Raw genomic sequence first — 16,182 nt, 5'->3', positions numbered from 1 at the left:
AAAGTCCCCCACGTATCCTTTTCCATCTACTTCTTTCCTGACAAAGATTCCTCATGTCCAGAGCTGGTAGGTCATCCCTTACAGGTGAATTTGGTGTATTTGAAGTTGTTAGAAGCAGAACCCGCCCTCAGAAAACATGTGGACCCTGGTGGGTCCTGGCTGTGTTACCTCCTCTTCTCTTTTCCATCCACATTGCCCTGGGGACTGGTCCTAGACTCTGCTTGGGGCCAAACACTCAGTTTCATCTAGGCGCAACAACTCTGGTTCCATCTCCAAACCTCACCCTGAGCTCCAGCCTGAGTGCCCAGATCCTGCTCATGCTCAGGAAAAGGACCAGCCTCTCACTTACCTTGTCCAGGATTGACCTCCCACTTCCTCATGCTAGCCTTCCGCCTGTACTTCTCTGTCATCATCCACAGCTGTGTCATGCCCTCAGCGTTTCCACCTAGAAGCGTTCTCTCGTGGTCTTGCCTCTGTGGAGCAACCCCAGCACAACAGGCAACTCTCCTGGCTTTGGTTTCTCTGTAGGTTTGATTGGACTGCCATGACACGCACATGCCACACATATCTGAAAGCACATACATATGCACACACATGCATTCACACATGTAGAGCAGAGCAGGTCAACATGGGTGTCTGTGGTCCAGGATTCTTGGTGATGTCTGCCTGTGTCACTAGCAATGCTGGTTGTCAGGAATAAGAGGACTGTGATAACTCTTATTTACCAATGGCACACTTTTGAGTTTCCTCCTGCCTGAAAAATTGTGGAACCTGTCTTCTCCACAGCGTGAGCTCCCTGCTTGGTGTCCCATGTTTATTTTCAGGGCCGACTTCCTAGGACTGCACCTGTGTGGGCAAGCCTGTCTTCACCCATGCCTGGTCAGCGGCTATGCTTAGACACATGTGACAAGAAGGCTCCCAGCCTTTGTCATAAGACCTGAGATTTAGAAGGTTTTCTAGAATAAATGCTTCTCAATTTAATGTGCCTTTGAGCTCACAAGCAAAAGTTAGAATTTTTCAAAACCTAATATCTGCCACTGTCCACAGCTCCTGAATATTTTAAGATTTTTCTGATAAGCTTGGTGGTGGTATAACAAATGTGATTTTTAATATTGTATAGTAAAATGTGTGATGTGGAGATCGGCATAAGTCAGTGAACCAGTATTTTCCAATGACCAATATAAGATTGTTATAAAAACTATGCCTTGGTAAAGGCATATTCAGAGTTTAAGTGGACCAATGGCTTTTAAAATGTAATAGTTTAGCAAGTTCGTTGGTGTGGGTTTTCCTGTGATTTCAGAGTACACTTTGCAAATAGCCTTTAAGAAATTACCACTGTGGAGTTCTGGTATTGTGGCAAAGAAGAATGTCCCCAATTATCTGAAAAGGTCATGGAATTCTCTCTCCCTTTTCCAGCAGCATGTTCATTTGAAACAAATTGTTTTCACATACTTCAACCCAAACACACATATCATAACAGATTAAATGCAGAAGCAGATATGGGAACCTGCTGTCTTCTATTAGGACAGACTTTAAGAGATTTACAAAAATAGAAAACAGTGCCACACTTCTCACTAATTTTTGGAAAACATTGCTCATAAAATGCTACTTTTGTTAACTTGTATTAGGTTTATTATTGTTATTTTAAAATTATTACATAAAATATATAAAGTTCCTCAATTTTCATCTAATAAGGTAAATAGTGATGGGTAGAATCAACACAAACAAAAGCACATTGGTGTCCTCAGTGATTTTTAAGAGAGTAAAGGGGTCTTGAGATCAAAAGTTTTGAGAGTGGTTGCCCTCCTGGCTGTGGGGAAGCTAGACCGTCCATCCTCCAGGCCTCCCATCAAGTTCTAGTGAGACTCAGCAGGAAGAATAAGGAGAAACGTATCTCCTTCATCTGGTCCAGAAACAGGAGCCCTTGTCTTCCTTTAAATTCCTCATGTCATCTGTACCTTCTGGATTATTTTTTCTGATCAATGTCATCAGCAGGTTGTGTATTTTTAGACCTTTATTGAAGAAATAAATTTTATATTTGTTCATTTTTCTCAATTGCCTCTTGTTTCTTTTCTGATCTATTCTTTATTAATACCTCCTTTTTACTTTCTGTGGATACTTTCTGTTATTTTTCTAACTTCTTAAAATGGTCTTTTTACTTACTAATATTTGCCTTTCTTTCTCTATTCTATATATGTTTTAAAGCGGTAACTTTTCCTGTGAGCTCTATCTTAGCTGTTTGCCTGAGATTTGGGCATGTAGTAATTTTATTATTGTTGTGGTCTCATTATTTTCTGATTTCATTATGATGTTGTCTCATTCATTTCTTATTGAGAATCATGGAAAAGATGTTCTGTCTAGGGGGATTACAAAGTTATCTTTTGCTAATGATTTCTAATTTAATTGCCAAGTGGGTAGAAAGCCTTGTCTGTTGATTTCCTATCTTCAACATTTGTTGAAGCATGCACAGTGAATCAGAACATGGCCCTTTTTTTGTTGTTCTCTGACAGCTGGGGGAGAAGGAGTAACCTCTAAATGGCAGGTGTGGCATTGTACCCCCACACACTGTCATGTTTGCATGTTTTCATGTATTCTGCTTCTTCATTACTTTGTCACTATAATGTGTGAACTGTAACAGAATGGCATGTTGGCATCTCCCGCTGGATAGGCCGTTTGCTGGATTGGCTTGGGTGTCGCTCATTCGACTGATTTCCCAGCCATGGGCCCTCACAGCCACTGTATACTTCCTCGCTGCACTTACAGTGATATCTCTTTACTGGATTATTGCTTAATTTCCTAAATTCGCTCCTGGCTTCTTCTCCTACACCTCTTTACTTTCAGCCTGTTTTCCACACCAGCAGCCAGGTTGCTCATGTTAAAATATCATGATTTATCATGCCTCATTTTTTCTCAAAACCCTCTCTGATCCTGGTTTTCTGCAGATTCCACCTGCTCTCATTCTTAAAATGGCCTAAAATGCCTCACCCAACGTGGCCCCTCTCTCCACACCATTCTCAGCTGCCCTCCCCTCATCACCCCTTCCTGGCAAGAGGAAGGCACAGGAGAAGGCCAGTGGGAGCACGTAGGACAGCACTGGGCCTTGTGATTGTCTGATGTTTCAAATTCCTGGTGGAGCCCACACCCTGTATCAGAGCACGAATAACCATGTGAGCTGTGCATGCCCTGTGCTGTGTGCACACATGTGAGTGTGTGTTTGCCAGTATGTGTGGAGTTTGCAGCTTAATGGGCTGCTTTTGTCTGGACTGTGTCCAGGAGGGGATGTGATGCCCTTGGGGACTAGTCCTTTGAAGCTGATTTGTTGTGGCGGCTTGTTCAGCAAGACATTAAAAACCATGGCTTCTGCTGTTCCTAAGTGGGTCGTGCAGCGAGGGAAGGCCATAGAGGTGAGGAAAGGAGTTGTGTCCCTCATTCAATCTGTCTCCCTTCCTAATACCAATTGTGGTGTGTGTGTGTGTGTGTGTGTGTGTGTGTGTGTGTGTGTGTGTGTGTGTGTGTGTATTTAACAGTTAATGGCTAGCAGGAGGTCACAGAGCAGATCCACCCTCCCAATTCTTTTCTAAAATATGTTTTTATTGATTTGAGAGAGAGAGAGAGAGGAAGGGAGAGGGAGAGAGAGAAACAGAAATGATGAGAGAGAGAAACATTGATAAATCTGCTGCGGCCTGCAAGCCCCCTACTGAGAGGATCAAGCCTGCAACCTGGGCATGTGCCCTGACCAGGAATTGAACTAGCAATCTCTTAGTGCATGGGATGACGCTCAACCAACTGAGTCACACTGGCCAGGGCCCAATTGTGTTTTGAAAAGTGAACAGCAGAGCCTCTGAAATTTCATCATTATTTATATCTAACTCCACAGGGTGCTGGGTGGCCCTGGCTCCCTGACACGTGTTGGTGATGTTGGAAGAAGAGTGTCATTGCATGAATGTGTCTGTCACATCACTGTCCAGATTTCTTGTCTTGGGGTGTTCCTTACTGATTTAGTGACGTAGGGCTATTTATATTTAGTAAACTAGTTTCCTTTAGATCAGGGGTGGGGAACCTTTTCTCTGCCAGGGGCCATTTGAATATTTATAACCTCATTCTCAGGCCATACAAAATTATCAGCTTAAAAATTAGCCTGCTATATATAATCAGACATTTAATTAACTCACTCCTAATGATTGGGCAGGGCCAGACCAAATGATTTCACGGACCTTATACCACCCATAGGCCAGATGTTCTCCACCCTTGCTTTAGATGTTTCTAAAACAATGTCAATTGTCCTTTGGTTAAAGTACATTAATTTCTAGCCCTAGCCAGTTTGTCTCAGTGGATGGAGCGTCGGCCTGCAGACTGGGATGTCCTGGGTTCGATTCCAGTCAAGGGCATGTACCTTGGTTGCGGGCATATCCCCGGTGGGGGGGCATGCAGGAGGCAGCTGATCGATGTTTCTGTCTCATCGATGTTTCTAACTCTCTGTCTCTCTCCTTTCCTTTCTGTAAAAAATCAATAAAATATATTTTTTAAAGTGCATTAATTTCTGGTTTGATTGCATTGGTATCAGAGATTTCTATGTATACTATTTCTGTTGTATGTAACTTATTGAGGGAATAATCCTTGTCTGCTAGCATTTTGAGAGCCTCTTGAGAGAAGGGGGCAAGAGATCTCATTGTTGGTCTGTTTTCTTTCACATAGCACCCTGGTTTTAATCTCAGCATTTCCCTGTCTTAAGAATTGCTAGTTGTCATACCCTGAATGGGCCACCCTCTTCAGAGGGAAATCTCCAGTTGTCCATGGGAAAAGAAGAGTACTCACCTAGTGATTAGGATTTCTGGGGGCCTGAAACTTCCTTCCAGAAAATGTAAATTATGATTTCTGTTCTTATTCCCTGACCTCCACATCTTACCTTGGGTGTGCCAAGTGCTAGCCTTCTAGAATCCATGATGTAAACCAGGGTTTCCTAGTGACTTCTTCCTTAGAGGCTTAGGTTCATCGCTCTTTGCTTGGTCATATTAGTCACAACTTATTCATCCACTGTCCAGATTCCAGGGTTGTGTTGACAGAGCTTGCTGGTTGTTTTCAATTCTCCTGACTTTTTAGTGCTTGTTAGTTTGTGCCATTTTATCTTGTATCATTTTAGTGCTGTTTCTATAAGGTGGAGATAAACACATGCTAATTTTGCCATTTTAATGAGAGGTTTCTTCTATTGCTTTTAAAAAAACTTATAAGTATTTATTACCTTTAGGGTTTTTTTTAGTTGAATATTTTCCACATACATACAATTCACACTTTTAAAGTATACATGTTAGTAGTTTCTAGAATATTTACAAAGTTGGGCACCTATCACCACTACCTACTTACAGAACATGTTCATCACCCAGAAAGAAACTTCATACTCACTATTAGTTACTCTCATTCCCCTCTTTCCTCAGCCTTGGGAACCACTAGTCCACTTTCTGTCTCTGGATCACCTGCTCTGCACATTTCATGTAAATGGGATGAGACAATTTTTCTGTCTGGCTTCTTTCCCTCAGCATAATATTTTCAAGGTTCATCCATGTTGATCTGTCAGTCCTTCATTTCTTTTTTAGTTGCTAAATATTTTATTGTATGAATATGCCACATTTTGTTTATTCATTCATTAATTGGTGGACATTTGGGTTTTTCCACTTTTTTGCTATTATGAATAGTGTTGCTTGTGAACATTCATGTACATGTTTTTGTGTGCACATATCTTCAGTTCTCATGGTTATACACTTAAGAGTAGAATTGCTAGGTCGTATGGTAACTCTCTGTTTATTTTTTGTGATCCTGCCAGACTGTTTTCTAAAGTGACTATACCATATTATATTTGTACCTGCAAATGTATGAGAATTCCAGTTTCTCTGTATCCTTGCTGACACTTGTTATTTTTCTCCTTTTTAAAATTCCTCTTAAATTTTGAGTTAATTTTTGTATATGGTATAAGGTAAGGGTCCAAGTTCATTCTTTTGCATGTGGATACCCAGTTTTCCCAACACCATATGTTTCAAAGACTGCTCTTTCCCCATTGAATTGTCTTAGCCTCATGTTAAAAATTCTTCTATTGTTTTCTGGTGAATTCTCACTTATTGACCTTAGGCCTAACTAAACAAGCAAGGCCTCTCTAATCCTCGATCAGTAATATTTTGAGCATTTGACTGCACTGTGACTGTCTTCCCAAGTGAGATGCTGTGTGCCCATATGAAAGGGAGGTTTTACTTAATGTTATCTTATATGGAATTTCTTTGCATGTGGTGTTTTCATTTATTACATTTTGAACCTCAACATATTATATGGATAAGAAATTTTAGCTTGAGACATATACAGACATTGCTGTTATTTATTGCCTAAAGTGGTTACCTGTTTGACTCAGAGAAAGGCAAAGAAGTTTAACGTAAGTTTCTAATTATTTTTGGTGCTATGATCTCACAATTCCAAATGTTGTGACACTGTTCTAAACAAGCCTTTTACGATGTCTAGAACAATAATTTGTAGTGGTCATAAATATACACATATGGAATAGATTGAAAAATACAGCAAAGACTATAATGTTATGAAAATAGATACTTGTGACTGAGGTTTAAATTTCGAGTTCGAGCTACAAACATGATTCAAAATGTAAAAGTCAAGAAACTTAGATAGACCAAGGTGAAAATGATGCACTCTGGAAAAACATCAGATGGAGGAGAGAGTGTCTCTATTTGGACAAAATTGAATACTGAAATGGGAGCGTTATAATTAAATTATTATACTAGCCATGAACATGGAATATCAGCTATGTATTTAAATTCATATATAATTTCATAAATGTTATTTTAAAATCCATATAAATACATATAAATATATTAAATATTATAATAGAAAGTTAATTGTTTTAATTACATTCTCAAAAGTTTTCAATTTTACAAAAAATTTCTTTGGACTTCTCATTTATAAAATGGAAGCCTCCTCATGTTTTGAGCTGCCTCATCTGGGTTTTAATAGGGCAGTGTTCCTGGGTAAGTCCTCCCTGGCACTGCGTTTCCATACCCTGCGCCTGCCTTGTACCTGAATGCTTAAGACATGTTTGCTACTCAGTTGAATGCAAAAAAAAAGCTATCCTGTTGACCCTAGTGGATAGGATCATAAATTTCTAAGTTCATATGCCCTGTGTTTTTCTGTTTTAGGTAGGTGGGACAAAAGCCAGGCCTTCCATAAATCACCAGTTCCAGTTATGATGCTCTAAGTTACCACAAGTCTGAACATTTGTGTCTATGGATCTGCTCTGACTCTTAGAGCCGCTTATGGGGGAAGGTGAGTTGCTGTAAAGTATCTTTTGTTTGCTCATGTGTTTGTTTACCAAGAATGTGTGTAACAAAGCCAGACTCATCTTTGAAAAGGAAGTTTGTTCCATGTGGTCCAATCTGCATTTCAGTCTCTTTAGTTCATGACAGGGTGTCAACTGGGCAATAGTGCCAGGGAGAGAGACAGACCACGAAAGGAAATGTTTAACAAAGAAAAGCAGTCTAGCCCTGGCCGATATTGCTCTGTGGTTAAAGCATAGGCCTGTACACTGAAGGATTGTGGGCTCAATCCCTGGTCAAGGGCACATTCCTGATTGCAGTTTCAATCCCTGGCCTATTCAGGGCATGTGTGGGAGGCAACCAATTGATGTGTCTCTTTAACATCTCTCTCTCTTTCTCTCTGTCTTTCTCTCCCTCCATCTGTTTCTCCCTCTCCTCCTCCCTCTCTCCCTACCACTCACTCTAAAAATCAATGGGAAAAATATCCTCAGGTGAGGATTAACAACAACAACAAAAAGAAGACAGAAAAAAGAAAGGCAGTGGATGCAATGATAATGTGGGAACCTCTTGCCTTGTTGACTCTTGAGAGGTCACGTGTTGCGTTGACTTGGTGTTTGAAGAAATTGGTCTGCGTTTGCAGGAGCAGGTCGATGCTGAGGCAGAAATATTTCTCCATGGTTCTTTCCTTTGAATTTTTGAGAAGCATGGGAATCCTTAGAACTAATTTCCCCTTGGTGTTCCCTGTTTTTACTCTGTAGATCTTCATCCTACTATTTTGTAAAGAATGCTGGGTGGGGAATCTGAAGAGTTGGGTCTGTTATCAGCTTCTTAACTGGTTCCCTATGAGTGAGCAGGAGAGTATACAGATGGAAGAACATGTGTGCATGGGTGTAAGAATGTGTATGCATGTGTGTAGGAGCTTGTGTGCCAGTGTGCACAAGAGTGTATACACTTCTATAGAGCACATGTATAGAAGCATGGTTGCAGGAGTTTATGTGCATGTGTATTCGGGTGTAGGAATGTGTACGCATGTGTGCAGGAGCATGTGTTCTGTGTGCTGCTTGCTCCAACTCCCTGAGGTCCACATTCTCTCTGATGGACCTCAAGATTCTGAGCCTGCAGGACTGACTTTCTCTGGCCTTAGTTTCTACCTGTAAATCAAGCAAGGCCTCAGAGGTTTTTTCTGCAGCTCACATGCCTCAGTACTCTCCAGCCTAGTTCTAGATTATTCCCCATGAGTTTTACATTATGAGGCACTGCCAAAGCCTTAAGAATACTCAAGGATGCTTTATTCTCCTACGGCCATAATAGCAGTGGCCATGGGGAGTCTGCTTCAAGCTGTTTCTTGTATTAATCCAGATTCCCAACACGAACATTCCGTAAGTTCTGAGTTAACGTATCTCCCAGGTGCTTGTCTGAGAAGCATGTGCATCTTAAGAAGTCACAAGACTCAATAAGGATCCCCTTGTAAACTCTCTGAAGGTTTGCCATTCCTCTAAGCACCAGCTTCCTCACCCACCCTGCCCAGATTTTGTCTGTCTGGTTTTAGTGTGTTTTTTTGAATTGCAGCTCAGCATTTTTAATCTCGTGGTGCTTGACCCAATTCTGTAAGCCTCTGTCCTGTGCTGTTTTGATCTTTGCTTTGTTCCTCTTTCCATGGAGGAAGGTTAAAACCATTTCAGCTTCCAGGTGTCTGTGTCAGCTGCACATCAGTGACTGGTCACAGCAGACTACAAGTCTGCTCTGGGTTTGAAGAGGAGCCAGAGGAAATGGTTCCTTTCACATGACTGGGATGTCCCAGGCTGTGGTCAAGAGCGAGGATGGTTATGTAAACCAGAGTTGGGGCTGACCAGAGTTCTGAGGGCACATGTGGAGGATAGGCTTGGAGCACCCTCAGGCCAGGATGCCACCATTCCCCATTTTTTCTCAACCTCTGGGCCACGCCTCCTCATCTCCTTTGTGGTCCCTTTACCCTCAGCTTCTTCTTCAGCTGGTGACCTTGGTCCTTCATATCCCTTTTGCACACTGCTTCCTTTCCTCTCACTTCTTCAAGGGTTTGGCTCCTGCCTTACTCCCCCTCTCTGCTTCCACCGCATATGAACACGTGGGCATGCCCTTTGATGGCACGCCCACTTGCAATAACCACCCATTTCTGTCCCTTTGACAACTGGCCTTGCTGTCACCACTTGTTCATCTTGAACCAGACCTGCCTTGTCAAGATCCACAGATCTTCCCCTGCCAGATCCAAAAGTCGGTGTCCAGTCCTCCCTCACAGTCTCTCAGTAACACTGGATGCTGTCAGATACCCGGTCGGCAAGAGTGTGGGCCCTTGATGTCCTGGGCATTATGACCCTAAGCAAGGCATGAGTGACTGTGCTACTGTTTCTGGAGGAATAAGAGCAGATCCTCTGTGGAGAGCTACTGGGAGGAGTGAGCCAACAGTGCCAGACGAACTACAAGGCTGTCTTAATGTTCACTATTAGCATTTTCCTCCTCTGCTTGAACGCTTAATGTTGATGTCCCCAGGACTTGGCTCAGTTGGGCACCAATGACAGAGCCTGCCCCAGGGTGAGAGGTGGGGCACAAAGAATGCGACTGGCTGAGCCAGTTTGTCTCTGTGTGCCAGAGCTTCAAGCACATGTATCCTTTAACCCAGAAATTGTAATTATAAACATGTATTCCAAGGAAATAAGAGAAGGCCATGAAGAGGTACACCCAAAGATTATTATTAAAGCATTGCTTAATGTAACAATTCAAAACCTGGATACACAAACATAGCAGATTGGTTATGTTCTTATGCATTAAAATGCATAAAATAGAATGGCATAGGAATTTGATCACTATTATTTAGATTTAAACATATTGACATAGGAAAATATTTTGTGTATAATGGTAAATGAGAAAAACAGGACAATCATGGGTGGTTTGGTCCTATTTTTGTTAAAAATACAGTAGCACACACCTACTGGAAATAAAGTCTGAATAGGTAGACTTTACAAATATGTCACTATCACTGATGGTCTTTCTGAGTATTTATAGGCTATTTTTGCATAATGTATTTTTCTATTGTTTTCTGTAATGAGCATCCAGTACTTGTGTTATTCATTTATTTATTTATTTTTAAAGTTTTATCAAATTTATTGGGGTGACATTGGTTAATAAATATATATAGGTTTCAGGTGTACACTTCTATAATACATCATATGTATATTATATTGAATACCTGTGTTAAGTTTTTTTCCCTAAGGAGCAGAAAGTCTGACCGTGGTCAGTGATACCTGCATATGCGCTCCCCTTCTCTCTGTGTGCCTTTGCTGGTGTGAGAAAACCACCACTTAGTTTGTAGGTGCACACAGTGGCCAGCTCAGTGCCCCTTGGCCAAATGCACACCTGTCCTCACAGCCAGCAAGTACACTCTGCATCCATGTTTTTACCACTACCTGATATGTGTTTTGTCATTTATTTGTGCCTGATTTTGTGTAAGGTGATAAGATATAGGTAATAACTCAGTAAAAGATGGAGATAGAGGGCAACTTTCTCCTGCTTGGTGCGGAAGTACCTGTCCTGATTCGTGGACTAGTGTGCATTCTCTATGTTCTCTCCTGAGGTCCCAGTCCACCTTTCCATCCTACACTGCCCAAATCAGAGCCTTCACTTCTGGGTGGCTCTGAAGGACACACACGGCTCATCAATTGCTGAGCTTCTGTGTGCGGCTTGCTTTTAGGACTGGACCTGGAAGCTCTAGATCACAATGAACAAAAAATGGTAGAGGCTAAAATTCACTGTTGGTGCTGTTTCAGGCCCCTCACCCTGGTGACTCTGCAGTCCCAGGACCATGCCCGCTATTCGTAGGTAGAACCCTCTTCATGTGAGGCCCGTTCACGGCAGACAGCTGACAGCGGCAGTGACAGCTGAAGTCTTAGAGCTGCATTTTGATTAATATTGGTCCGTGAAGTCCCCCCACCCACCCCTTCCTTTCCAAGGGCTTAGCTACAGCACTGGATGTCCTGCAGGCATTTGTGTGGTGGCTGCTGTTTGGGTGAAGGAGTCATTGAAATGACAGCATCCGTGCCAGGCGCACCCCTCCAACAGAAGGAGGGGAGTTGGGCAAAAAGTAGGTCACATGTGCCTGGTCCCATGTCACGAGGTTTCCAACCTGAGGCCAATGGGATTTGTAGCCTCTTTTGGTTTAGAACAAAACACCACTCTAATTTTCTCTTTCTCTAAACGGGGAGAGTGACCATCTGTCTGATAGCCACATCCACCCAGCCCTGCCTGACCTCATAGCTGCTGTGTTTGGAGGTAAGGGGTTGCTAGAGGGTGGCCAAGGCTCACTCCACACAAAGCCCACGGTGTCCAGGGCGAGAAGTGGGGTGGGTGCAGGTCATCAGGAAGTGTCGGGAGGTCCTGCTGCAGCAACACAGCACTTTGCTTAGGGAAGGGAAAATGGACAGGGTGTCATACATATAGATAGTTCTAGAAGTTCAGATGATGGTATTCACATTGAGTCCTTTATTTCAATAATCTGGTTCCTTTTTAAGGATCAGGGTCAACTATTAGCACTCTAATGATAAAGTGTTATTATGTAGAAAAATGAATAGGTAATTTTACTGATGTTTGCTGCCAGTGATACTGGGGTAGATGTGGGAATATGATTCTCATGCTCAGAAACATCGGCCACCCCTGTGGATTGGGGCTCTGCGCTCTCAGTGTAGTGAGCGCCTTTGTTTGGGAATGTCAACCTTTCAAGGAAACAGTTGAGCTGTTGGCTTCCAGTAGTATGAACACACAGTGAGATCTGCATATCAGAATAAAGATAATACTTGTATATTACTACTGGATGGACAACATGCACTTCTGGAGTTTAATACTTATCTTGAGAAATAACATACTTCTTTTGTCTCTGGGAAGGCCAGCAAATGTGATTGCTTTGTGATAAAGCAGATGCGGAACGTATAATAGTTTAAAAGTGTTTGTAAAACCTGAATTTTTTAGCTTATAAATAACAAAATTTGGGGGGGTTTTTCCTGTCCTATAAATGAACTAAGGTATTCTATTAGTTCAGGATCCTTAAACATATTTTGGTAAATAATGAATAGAACAAAATGTCTGCAATATCTGAACTGATCACTGGTGCTGTACCGAAACAAGTTATATCTCCTCTTTGAATTTGCTGGGAAAAATACTTCCAGAAATGGTTTGCCAGAATCAAAGTCATATGGTACTCAATTTATTTTTTATTGGGAAAAATGTTTTTTACCTTTCATAGATAAAATATTTAATATTTTATTTGTATTTTAACTAACTCTCCAGGAAACATGGGTCTACGGCCAAGTTCAGAAAACTAAATGTACTTCAGATTATGTATTCCTCTACATTTTAGATGAAAAAAAAGAGCAATTGCACCCTCGGAAGAAAAGAGGCTTTTCTCTTCTTGAAAGTAATGCCTTTGTGCAAATACTCTTCATTTAGGATGATGCCCATTTCCTTCCAACTGCAGCCTTTGAAGCAATCTCATGTAATGTTTCTAAAGGGCTCTTTCTTGCCCATTTTCCAATCTTGAGGAAAGGGAAGTCTTTCTTCTATTTTATTAAGATAAGGCAGAAAATTTCAATGTTTTTCATATTTATGATTATAAAATTTTCATGCCTGGGGAAGGTTCCTCGTATTTTAATGCAGTTTTTACCAGTCTCCATTTCCTGCCGCACCTTTCATGCGTCCCCATTGTCTAAGATAATGTGACCATTCAGTCATCTTATGTGATAGGAAGACTGACACACTCTGGTGTGACAAACATGTATGCTTTTATGTTAATAAAATTACAAAGTTATACCCCCAATTGCCTTCGGGGGGAAATGAGAACTGCTCTCTGGGGCCTGGCGAGTATTTTGGGATGTTGATTTTCCTTTCTTACGGCAGAATAGACAATTGTTTTTCCAGAAGTAACATAAATACAACAATGCAGAAGCAACTGGCTATGACCCCTTTCCATTTCTCATAAAGCATGAGGAGTGGGCGCATTGGTCCTCACAGCTGGTCTCTGTCCCCACCTGTCTCCAGCGGGCATGTCCTTTTCTTTCACACTCACCTGGGAGGGGAAAACATAGAGCTGGCCTCTTAAAGCATGCTCATTGCTTTTGATCTTGACTTATTTGGGAACTGAAAGGGCATTGTGGAGTTGGGCCTGGCTGGTGCCCTCTGACCTTCGGCACTTTGCATGTTGGTGGTCTCATGTAAGACCCCCAGCTCTGCATGAGAGGCAGAAACCCACCCACCATAAAGCACATTATCACCATGTGAAGAAGCCTCGGGAAGGTTTGGTGTCTTGAGCACCTGAGAACTGGAGCTCTTGAAGACACATCTTTATTCTGGCCAAGGTAGGAGCCTTTCAGAGGTCAGGGACTAAGGACCAGCAGGCTGGCATGGTCACCTGGGGCTGTCCTATGGCACAGCTGATGTGCCCTCCGGAAGAGCACTGGGCTTCCTTCTTTCTGAATGTCGGCTGCATTATTTTATGTATAGTGCAAGGCAGTGGTTTTCTGAGGGTCCTGGACAACCACCATCACCTGAGAACTTCTGGAGAGGCGATTCTCAGCTATTCCCTTCCCCAGACAGCCTGAGTCAGTAACTCTGGCATGGAGTATGGTCCACTTACCAAATCTTCTGGGTGCTGCTGATGTCCATATAAGTGTGAGAGCCAATAGGTCAACCACACAGGAGTGAAAGTGTAGGCTATGGTCACGTGGCACTCCTGGTGTACCGGGCATGTGACCTGTGGCTGCGGTGAGGCAGAGAGTGTCCTAGCTGAGCGACCGTGTTCTTGAGTAATGATCCTTTTGGTCAGATATGAGCCAGGGTATGTGTGACATGGTCTCATGGGTTTTTCATTGCGTGTGACCTGGTATACAGGTCCGTCCTATGGTGCTGAGATCTGGCAGGGCCTGGTTCATCTGTGTCTGTGCCACACAGCAAGATCCCATTGCTAAGCAGTGTCCATCTGCCCCATTGCTAAGCAGGAGCCTCACAGAAAACCAGAAGAGATGAGGCTGTGGAGAGACTGTGGTTCTGCTTACTGGGGCTCAGGCAGGAGCCCATGCCTCATGGCACCCTCACCTGGGAAGGGGGTGGCCACAGGCTGTCTGCTGGGTAGCAAGGGGACTACAGGAGCCACTGTCATATCTGGACATCCCTAGAGGCATGGCTGCGAGCAAGGGTCGTGCTCTAGAGCGACAGGGCAGCCAGCTTAGAAGCCAACTGCTCACACCCTCTGCCAAGCTCTGGGCTCTGTCTCCTGAGCTTGCAACCCCCATATTAAGCTGTATGTGTATGTGTGTATGTAGGGGGGCGGGGGCTGCCATTATTTAAAAAAATCCAACAGAATCTAAAAGAGAAAAGAAAAAACCTGTGTAAAAACAGCCTACCAGGTGAAAAATGGAGCCATCAGATAGGAGTCCTGGATGAGTGGGAAAATGTTCCTGTAGGGAGGTGGGCTTTGTTTTGTTCTGTTCTGTTTTGCTTTCATAAATTTAGTGTGTATTTAAGAGATTTTTTTTTTTTAAAAATGTATTGATTTCAGAGAGGAAAGGGAGAGCAAGATAGAAACATCAATGATGAGAGAGAATCGTTGATTAGCTGCCTCCTGCATGCCCCCTACTGAGGGTCGAGCCCCACAACCCGGGCATGTGCCTGACCGGAATTGAACCTGTGACCTCCTGGTTCATAGGTCAATGCTCAACCTCTGAGTTACAGCGGCTGGGCTGGGCTGGTGTGTATTTAAATCAGTAGGAATGGACAAATTATTCAGTGAGTGGTGTGGAGTCAGTTAGATCATCTATTAAAAACCAACACCCAATTTAGAACCTTCCTTCTCACCAAACACCAGTGTATGTGAGACAAAGTGATGAGCTCAAGGATTCACAGAAAATGTGTGTTGAGGTTTTTTGTTTTTGTTTTTTTTAAGGAACTATTAAATTTATTTTGGGATGAAATATTTACAAGTGATAGGAACACAGAAATTGAGACTTCTCAAAGTATGCATTTGTACAACATTTTGATTTTTTTAAAACATGTAAAAGTATCACTGATTTAAAATTGTAAGTATATTTTTATTTAATTTATTTTTTTGTTAATCCTCACCCAAGGATATTTTTTCCATTGATTTTTTATTTTTTATTTTTTTACATGCAATAAACATTAATATTTTAAGAAAAAGAGGATTTTAAATATAACAATATTACCAAAACTGTGCTAACATAGTATAATATCACACAAGTTGCAGGAAATATTAAGAATCTGAAAATAACAGGATTACTTCTATTATATTCTAAAATATTTTTTCCTCTGGCTCTCTTTTTGTTCATCAGTTTATGTTGTTCATTATATTCCACAAATGAGTGAGATCATGTGATATTTATCTTTCTCTGACCGGCTTATTTCATGTGGCAAATTTTTAAAACAGTTTTTTTTAGGGAAGGGCACCAGCAAAGCACACATCCTGAATACAGCATCCTGGGTGTCATGCTCACACCTCTGCTCTGGATGGTACCATTTGAGACTAGAGCAGCCGTGGGCAAACTACAGCCCGTTTGAAATGAATAAAACTAAAAAAAGAAAAGACCGTACCCTTTTATGTAATGATGTTTACTTTGAATTTATATTAGTTCACACAAACACTCCATCCATGCTTTTGTTCCAGCCCTCCGGTCCAGTTTAAGAACCCATTGTGGCCCTCGAGTCAAAAAGTTTGCCCACCCCTGGCCTAGAGCAAGGAGACCCGGCAGCCAGACAATAGTGACTCAGGGCACAGGCCTTCCACATAACTTAGGAATCTGCCTCACCACACATGTGTGTCCACAATGCTTATAAGGGAGAAAAGGAA

At 42.2% G+C, this 16,182-nt stretch overlaps 1 protein-coding gene across 13 annotated transcripts in view; it reads left to right on the top strand.

Annotated features, from left to right (window-relative positions):
• PCBP3 (poly(rC) binding protein 3) overlaps positions 1-16,182 on the top strand; it is a 226,805-nt gene that overhangs the window by 142,905 nt on the left and 67,718 nt on the right. For all 13 annotated transcript variants that reach the window (XM_036351895.1, XM_036351907.1, XM_036351905.1 and 10 more), the window contains one exon: positions 7,188-7,314. In XM_036351895.1, coding sequence (XP_036207788.1) covers positions 7,305-7,314 — 10 coding nt within the window. In that variant the 5' untranslated portion in view covers positions 7,188-7,304. The remainder of the gene's footprint in view (positions 1-7,187; positions 7,315-16,182) is intronic.

This window comes from Myotis myotis, unplaced genomic scaffold, assembly GCF_014108235.1.
Source record: "Myotis myotis isolate mMyoMyo1 unplaced genomic scaffold, mMyoMyo1.p scaffold_m19_p_2, whole genome shotgun sequence".
In the NCBI taxonomy this organism is placed as follows: Eukaryota; Metazoa; Chordata; class Mammalia; order Chiroptera; family Vespertilionidae; genus Myotis; species Myotis myotis.
Note: the sequence above shows the minus strand (reverse complement) of the source record. Positions and strands in the feature narration are given on the sequence as shown.